Genomic DNA, 9,229 nt, shown 5'->3' on the forward strand with positions numbered 1-9,229 from the left:
CTAGGTTTGTTTATCATAGAGAGGGAAGCCCCTTCTCCAAACCTTACAATACTTTTCTTCCTTGGGCTATATCAGAAGGAAAAAGTGGGCGACTAGCCCACATGTAGGGTATAAGGATAGGACTCTGAAGTCAAAATGTATCAGGCTAACCAGCACCAGAAAGAAGATGCCTAATTCAGAACCGTGACCCTACCCTCTGCTAGAGCAAATCTCTGAGGATAGAAACTTCTAGAAAAATCCTTGTAGGTCCCTCACATTTCACACCACACTCTGTAGGCAAACCCTTTTTGAAAAGCACAGGTATAACCCTCTCAATCTTCTTCTGATGCCCCCAACAAGATTGACTGAGAGATCTTCAAAGGGAGAATAGTCTCAAATGCAACTACTTTAGCCAGAGGAAACCAGATATGGACAAGGAGGAAAATGACAGAGACACTAACTCAGTAAGATGAGGAAGCCCTAGTTTATTTGGTTTGTATATCCAGAATCTTTTTTTCTACACATCTGAAAAGAACCAATAATGAGTTTTAAAAAAAAATCATGTCAGGCACTGTGCATATAGACCTAGAGATTAGTCTAAGGTTGAATTCCCATCACGATTGCCTTCTACACACAGCTTCATCAACAATGATGAAGAGTCAAGGACAGGCTGGGTGTGGTAGCTCAGGTCTGTAATCCCAGCACCTCGGGAGGCCGGGGCGGGTTGATCACTTGAGGTCAGGAGTTCAAGACCAGCCTAGACAACATGGCAAAACCTTGTCTTTATTAAAGATATTTATTTTAAAAAATAAGCTGGGCATGGTAGTGCACATTAGTAATCTCAGCTACTCCAGAGGCTACAGCAGGAGAATTACTCGAACCCAGGAAGCAAAGGTTGCAGTGAGCCGAGATCGAGCCACTGCACTCCAGCTTGGGTGACAGAGCAAGACTCTGTCTCAAACAAAATAGTCAAGGATGATCCCTGGCAGCAAATATTTATTTGTTTAAAATTGCAACACTGACCAGAGTTTTACACACATGTATATGTATATATGCATGTAAGTGTGTGATTGTGATTTTATTTCCACCAGGTCAGGTATGACTAAGAAGTGGCAGCCTTACTGATGGCCAGAGCTCTGTTCTCAGAGCTACTTTCACATTACTGTCACCTGTAGAGCTTCCTCCACAACACACAGATACCTGAGTGCCTGAGTGTTCCTCCCAGAGATTCGGATTTAACTGGGCTGGCCTGGGATCTGAGCACAGATTTTGTTCTTTTTTTTTAACTCCCCAGGTGATTATACTGTGTATCCAGGTCACCATCCACTGAACTAGGCCAGTCCCCTAATGCAGTCTCCTCCCTCCACTGGTCTGTAAAATTGAGCCACTTTTGCCAGCTCCTTGCACAATATCCTGTTACTTGGGCACTGGCAATTCTCTCATTTCCCTGGTCCTAATCCTGGCTTCACCCTACACTTCAGCGTCTGGGATCTGGCCTCCCTGTGACTATACCATGACAAAAAAAGTTCTTCCTAAAATATCCTCTTGTATAATTAACATTTTAAGTTACTTCCTACTCAATAAAAATGATTGTATTTATAAAGAATCTAGTCATTCTCATGAAAAGAGGTGAGGAAAAACCAAGCTGCATTCAAACTTGACTGCTTGGCTGGATCCTTCCTCAGCAAGTCTGTGTACCAGCTTCATACAAGGCCAGTGCAAATCCACCCTGTTGAAGAACCCTCAGAAACCTTTGAGGGCTGGCACAGAGGTTGGCACACCACAGGTGCTCAGCAAACTTCTGATGAAACTAAGAATATTGAGTCTGCAATTTCAGGGTGCTTCCCCAACCTAATTTTGTTCTGGAAATTCAAATGATTGGACTGAGAAAAAGTTTTCCTGGTGATTACAAAACCCCCTTTCAGAGAATGCAGCAAATAGCAGAGCTAGCTAAAGAAACGCAGGTGTGATCAGTAGATACGCACAAGCCTGCTATTCTCCCTGCCTCTCCCCTTTCTAACTCCTCCCTCAGAACAGCCCTTCATGCCATTGCAGAACTAAGGTGCAGGGGTTTCCTTTCCACCCCAAAAGCAATTTGGTTGATGGGGTGTTAAGCCAGGATCTCTCTGGGTAGAAATGACTTTCTGTGCTATTAATGATAAATGGTGAACAAGGAGATTCTCTTTAGTCTGTTAGTCTGTGTAAGCACCTAAGCGCCCCAAATTCTCAACAGTTGCCATTTTGGTCTTCTTTGGGTTCTATCTTGGCCACCTCGCCTCACTCTGAGCTTGCTTCTGGAAGGAGGTAATAGACGTCAACTAGCATCTGCCTGTTGACATTGTTCTTCTGTTTTGTATTCTTGAATTAATATGTTCTAGTATCTGGTTGGATGAACCTCTCCCAACTCCATCTCATGCTTCCTTTTCAAGATTCTGTTATTTTCTCTCATTCATGAAATATGAATTACCTTTTTTTTTTTGGATTAGTCTAAGGTTGAATTCCCATCACCATTGCTTTCTACACACAGCTTCATCAGTGATGATGAAGACTCAAGGATAGGCCAGGGGCTCAGCTCACACCTGTAATCCCAGCACTTTGGGAGGCTGAGGTGGGTGGATCACTTGAGGCCGGGAGTTCGAGACCCACCTGGCCAACATGGCAAAATCCTGTCTCTATTAAAAATACAAAAAATTTTAGTTCAGTGGCATGACCCTGGCTCATGGCAACCTCTGTCTCCTGGGTTTAAGTGATTCTCCTACTTCACCCTCCTGAGTAGCTAGGATTACAGGGTGCCTGCTCCCATGCCTGGCTAATTTTTAATATTTTTAGTAGAGATGGGGTTTCACCATGTCAGCCGGGCTGATCTCAAACTCCTAACCTCAAGTGATTTACCTGCCTCAGCCTCCCAAAGTGCTGGGATTACAGGCATGAGCCAGCACTCCGGGCATGAATTTTCTATTAAACAAGTTAATAAATCTCACTGGGGTTTTATTGGAATCAAAATGAATCAGCAAATTAATTTAGGACTAAACAAATTTTCTAAATTCAATTTTCCCATGTAACAATAGCTATCTTATTCAAATCTCTTTTAAAATTTCCCAGTAAAATTGTGTAGTGTTCTTTATCAAGATCCCACACAGGTTTATTGCTATGTGATTTATGACTTTCGGTGCTACTGTGAATAGGACATTGGAATTACGGTTCTCAATAGCTTACCGGTAAAGATGGATGTCTTAGCTTTGGGGTGTTTATTTTGTGTCCAGCCATTTTTCTAAATTCTTTCATTAATTTCAGTAGTTTCTACTTGTTTCCTTTAAATTTTTAAGGGCACAACCACATGATTGCAAAGAATAATATTTTAGTGTTCTAACATATTAGTGCCCTAGAGCTGCTGTCATAAAGTGCCACAAACTGAGTGGCTTAAAAACAACAGAAGTGTGTTTTTGTACAGTTCTGGAGGCTGGAAATCTGAAATCAAGGTGTCAGCTGGGTTGGCTCCTTCTAGAGGCTCTGAGGGAGAAACTGTTCCATGCCTCTCCCAGCTCCCAGTGGTTGCTAGCAATCCTTGGTGATTCTTGTCACAAAGGCTCATCACTCCAGTCTCTACCTTTGTCTTCACAAACGTTTCTTCCCCATGTGTCTGTGTATCTCCGAATCGCTCTCCTTATACAGATATTAGTCATTGCACTTAGGGCCTACTCTCTTCCAGTATAACCTCATCTTGACTTGATTACATCTACAAAGACTAGATTTCCAAATTAGGTCATATTCACGGGTACCAGGAGTTAAGACTTTAACATATCTTTTTGGGGGACACAGTCCTGCAACATCTAGTGTACTTGTTTCTGATGAGGCTACATCTAGAAGTTGTGGTCCAGCTCATGAACCATATTTTAAGATGCACATTGAAAAAAAGGCATTTGTCCTGATAAAAGTGGCCACACGGTGAAGGGTCTTACATCTTCGTGATATGAGAAATGCTATGGGAACTCTTCAGCTTGGATCCAGGCCTTTGGAAGAGTATAATGTCCACCTTCACATACATATGGGGCTTTCACAGTACACATAATCTGTACTGGAGGGAAGTAGATTTTTGGCTCAATATAATTTTGGCTCAGGGTCCAAAGGATCTTTGGATTAAGGCCATTTACTAAGGGCAGTGTACTTAAAGCAGTAGTAACCTACCTCATCCTTCGCTCATCTGACAAATATGTACGAGGCCTCATATGCTCCAGGCAGCAGGCATCAGGCCAGATGTGAGGGCAATAACAGGCTTATGAGAGATACAGGTCTTGCCCTCAGGAAGCTTGCAGTCTAGCAGGCCCTGACAGGGTCCAGGCAGGCTGGGAGGTCATGTTGATCCAATTGTTTCTGAGCTAAGGCATCATGGTCTTTATGGCCCTTGAGAGGCAATAGGCAAATGAAAGCAGGGGTTTGGGGTGAGGAGTGGAGGTTGAGTGGAATGGAATGTTTAAAAAAAATTTATCAGCTTACATCGGAGGAATGGATTAAAAAAAAAAAAAGATTGAGATGAATACAAGGGCTTTCCCTGGCAGCCTGCATGCAAAAAAAGCCGGCCCCTTCACGCCATCATGCACATCCGACCCTCAGTGGAGAACTTTTATCTTCACAAGTCTCAGATTCCACTCTCCTGCTTCTCATTACAGCCTTCCCAGCCTACCCCACCCAGCCTGAGTAACGAAGCTCAACAAACAAAACAGTAACTGCTCGGTCCAGAGCCACCTCACTGGGAAAACAAGTCTCTCTCCCAAATCTCAGCAGACAAAATAGCCTAGGCCCTAGGTGTTTCCCCTTCTGCCCAGGACACGCAGCCAGGAAAGCAAAGCGAGAAGCACTAAATCAAGTGTTTGTAGCCGAACCAGACGCAGGAGTAGAAGGGAGAGGCCTCCACTCTCAGTGGCTGCTGCCCCTTGATGAGCCAAAACAAAGCCGGTGCCAAGGAAGTTAATCTGCCCTGAGATAGGGGAGAGCCACTCCCTGAGGTAGAGAAGAAGCTTGGGCCCAGGGCACGCTCTGGCCTAGGAGGCTGGGCCTGTGGAGGTACACACAGCCAAGGTCAACCTTCCGGGCGAGAGCAGGTTCAGTCCTTCAGGAAAAGGAACCCCCTATGTGCTTGATTGCTGCCTTTGACCATATGAGGACACAAATACATCATTTAAAGGATCTGTCAGCCTCACGCCTGCAATCCCAGCACTTTGGGAGGCCAAGGAGGGTGGATCACTTGAGGTCAGGAGTTTGAGACCAGCCTGGCCAACGTGGTGAAACCCTGTCTTTACTAAAGATACAAAAAATTAGCCAGGCATGGTGGTGGAAGCCTATAACCCCAGCTACTCAGGAGGCTGAGGCAGGAGAATCGCCTGAACCCTGGAGGCAAAGGTTGCAGTGAGCTGAGATCGTGCCATTGCACTCCAGCCTGGGCAACAGAGCAAGACTCCATCTCGAAAAAAAAAAAAAAATGAGCTAGGAGTGGTGGTGCATCCTTGTAGTCACAGCTACTCAGGAGACTGAGGCACAAGAATTGCTTGGAGGCAGAGTTTGCAGTGAGCCGAGATTGCGCCACTGCACTCCAGCTTGGGCAACAGAGCGAGACTCCATCTCAAAAAAAAAAAAAAAAGATCTATCATCTGTCATTGGTACTTGGAAATGCCTGGTACTCAACACCAAGGAAGTCTTGAAAAACATCTGGTAGAGATCGTGGGGTTCTGCCCCCACCGTCCATCCATCCCCTGCTTCTCTGCACAGGCGCACATAGCCTCACCTGAGCACACACACACGGGCACACGTGTGCATGTATGCCAGCATGGATACAATCACCCACACATGCATCCTCACACATGTATATGTACGTGCATGTGCACACACACCCACATACACAAACACACTCCTATATGTGAGTGTGCACACAATCCACCTAAACACACATTCTCATATGCATCTGTGTGCACACACATTCTCATGCAAAGCACACGTTCTCTCTCACACACATGACTATAACTGCACATGCATGCATCCTTATACACACATTCACACACAAGCATGCACTCTGTATACACATGAACTTGCACCCATACATCTTCACACATATCCATGCTTATACGTTAATGTACATGTTTACCCTCATACACAAGCACACACATGTGCCTTTTCACACATGCATATGTGTGCACACTGTCATAGTGCTCTCTCTCACACACACACACACACACACACACCCTCACACCTGCATACCCCCCAGACTCTATACTTGGACGAACATGCGTCCTCTCATGCACACACCCCTTTTTTGCTGATGCTTCTCCCAGAATTGATGTGACTATCTCCTCCTTGAAGCCTGGTGCCTGGCTTGGCAGACAGATGGTGGCAAAGGCCCATAGCCCCAGGCCACCCACGGGCCCCAGAGGAGTGCTCCTGCCATCCATCCATCACAAAAGAGCCAGCACCCCAGAGTTAGATCAATGTGGTCCGCACAGTAGCTTGGTGACCATGAGTAAGTGACATAGCCTGAGTCTTAGTTTTTCATCCAAAAAAGGTGGCTAACACTTATTTCATGGAGTTGGGAAGGCTGAGATGACAGAGGTGACATGGCCATGCATAGTAGGCACTCAGGAAAGAGCTTTCAGGTTACTGCCCTGGGCCACCAGAACTCCCAGACCACCATTCTCCAGGGCCCCACGCACACTGAGAGTGGAAACTAATGAAATCCAAATGTGAAATACTCTAGGCCTTTCATGTGGTTGCTGGTCAGAAGCACATGTGATAAGGTGTCCTGGCTGTCCTGGCCCTCCCTATGTGAAGTCTGTCTAGCCAAGACATTTCCAGGGATCTAATGAGAAGGGAACGTGGTTGGGTGATTTCAAAGGTGATGGGAAAGATGTTGTTTTTCATTTATGAAGCTGCCAGGGCCAGTTGGAGAAAAGCAGAGGAAAGAGAATCTACAGGAAAGGAGAGCCAGAGAAACAGAACCTGAAAGAGCTCCCCAGGCTGCTGCCTGGAACATCTGGAACTATGCTAATGGGCATGGAGGGAGAGCAGCCGCCAAGCCATCTCTTGGCACGGGCTCTGAGAGCCGCCCGAGGGAGCTGGAGCAGACGCCGTGGGACTTTTCCCCTGAGTTACTGCAGTTCCTCCTGGAGCTGGCCCAGGGTGGCGGCCCAAACATGGAAACGTGTTCTGAATCGTCTTCCCAGCAACCGATGCTGGGCCTCAGTTTCTCTCTGTGAGACAGGCAGTTGAGTGAAGATGAACAAGACTGTATCTTTGGGGACAAAATGAAAATATAATATTGCGAGTGTCAGACACTGCACCGAGTTCTGCACGTGCATCCTCTTAATCCTTAAAACAACTCCAGAGGTGGCAGTGATTGCACCCATTTTGCAGATAGGATAACTGCTCGGAAAGGGTGTGTGTGTTACCTAAGGTCACAGAATTGGCAAGGGCGCCAGGTGAGAATTTCAACCCAGAGCCACTGGCCTCCTAAGCACAGTGCTCTCCTGCTGAGAGTGTAAGTACTCATCTTCCCAGCTCTCCCTGCAGTCAGGGAGCCAGAACGCCCTGGGACCGGAAACTGCCGCCTGGATGACCTCAGCCAGCTGCCTCGTCTCACAGAAGGGGAAAGTGAGAACCAGAGAAGGCCAGTGACTGGCCCAAGGTCACATTGCGTCCCATATCCTCCTCTTATTCCCAGACTTCCAGCTCCCCAATGGCCCCAGCACAGAGCTGGAGAAAAAAATCTTCAGAGACATCCCCATGGGAAGACAGCTGGAAGGCAGGGCTGGGCTGGGGGCATTTGTGACCCACGATGATGTGATGAGGTGCTGACGAAAGTACTGTATTTCCCCCTTTTGAGAAACGCTTTGGCATCAGACAAGTCTTGGGGGAGGGAGGAGAGGAATTTGGCAGGGATCTGGTTATAAGCCATCTGGAGGGCGGTGTGAAGACCGGAAAAGCCGCTGCCCGTTCTGTTTGGTTTCATCCCCTGAATGAGGTCACTGAATGTGCACGGGAGGCTCAGTGCTGCCCCACTCCAGCCTGATGGAGAAATCCCACCCCAAATCCCAAAGCAGGGACATTCCCGCCAATTTTGCAGCCTTTGTCCTGTGGGACTGAGCAAGGGATGATCACACACTTGCCTGCCCACCAGGAAGTGAGTCTCACATCACTGCATCAGAAGGGTGACAGCCTAACACAAGTCACTGCTAAGCCACTCCCGCGTGCTTAGTATTCACCTCGTTCTCATCGCTTCGTTCTCATCGCTGCACAGGAGCCATTATTCCCACCCCTTGCCCCCATTTACAGACGAGGACACTGAGGCCCAGAGAGTTTTTTGTTTTGTTTTGTGTTTTTTGAGACTGAGTCTTGCTCTGTCACCTAGGCTGGAGTGCAGTGGCATGATCTCTGCTCACTGCAACCTCCACCTCCCAGGTTCAAATGATTCTCCTGCCTCAGCCTCCCAAGTAGGTGGGACTATAGGCGCCCACCACCACTCCCAGCTAATTTTTGTATTTTTAGTAGAGACAGGGTTTCGCCATGTTGGCCAGGCTGGTCTTAAACTCCTGACCTCAAGTGACCCACCACCCTCAGCCTCCCAAAGTGCTGGGGTTACAGGCATGAGCCACTGCACCCGGCCTGATTTTGTTTTGTTTTGTTTTTTTCAGAGATAGGGTCTGACTGTGTTGCCCAGGTTGGAGTGCAGTGGTGTGATAGTAGCTCACTGTAGCCTCAAACTCCTGGGCCCAAGCGATCCTCTCACCCCAGCCTCCCAGGAGCTGGAACTACAGGTGCATGCCACCATGCCTGGCAAATTTTCTTATTTTTTGTGAAGTCTCACTATGTTGCTCAGGCTGGTCTGGAACTCAGGGGTTCAAGTGATCCTCCTGCAGTGCTGGGATTACAGGCGTGAGCCACTGTGCCCAGCCAACCCCAGAGAGTTTTGATGGGGTTACAGAGGTCCTGGCCATGGAGCCCGAACTCCAATCCAGCTATGTGAGGTGCGAGCCCAGGCTTCCTCCGGGCCACTGTGCTGCAACTATCACCACTTCCTGGCACCTCAAGTGACACCTGAGTATCATTCAAGGGGAAATGGCCCATATCCTGGCAATGCCCCCCGCCCCACTTTCTTCTCTGAATTAGGGACTTCAGCAGAGACAGAGCCTCAGCAGCCTCCACCCGTCCCCTCGTGTCGGCCTTGCTCACCCACGGATGAGTCAGTCGGAATTTTGGACATCCTGGC

General features: G+C 47.5%; 1 protein-coding gene across 7 annotated transcripts in view; it reads left to right on the forward strand.

Moving 5' to 3' along the window:
- Positions 1 to 7,243, forward strand: part of HORMAD2 (HORMA domain containing 2) — a 122,637-nt gene extending 115,394 nt beyond the window's left edge. For 3 of the 7 annotated variants that reach the window (XM_078338009.1, XM_078338010.1, XM_078338011.1), the window contains one exon: positions 6,894 to 7,237. In XM_078338009.1, the coding sequence (XP_078194135.1) occupies positions 6,894 to 7,220 (327 nt within the window). In that variant the 3' untranslated portion in view covers positions 7,221 to 7,237. Of the gene's footprint in view, positions 1 to 6,893 lie in introns of all 7 variants that reach the window. The other 4 variants (XM_054239936.2, XM_054239940.2, XM_078338016.1 and 1 more) reach the window with 3 other exon arrangements.
- The last annotated feature ends 1,986 nt before the right edge of the window (positions 7,244 to 9,229 follow it).

Source organism: Callithrix jacchus, chromosome 1 (genome assembly GCF_049354715.1).
Source record: "Callithrix jacchus isolate 240 chromosome 1, calJac240_pri, whole genome shotgun sequence".
Taxonomy (NCBI): domain Eukaryota; kingdom Metazoa; phylum Chordata; class Mammalia; order Primates; family Cebidae; genus Callithrix; species Callithrix jacchus.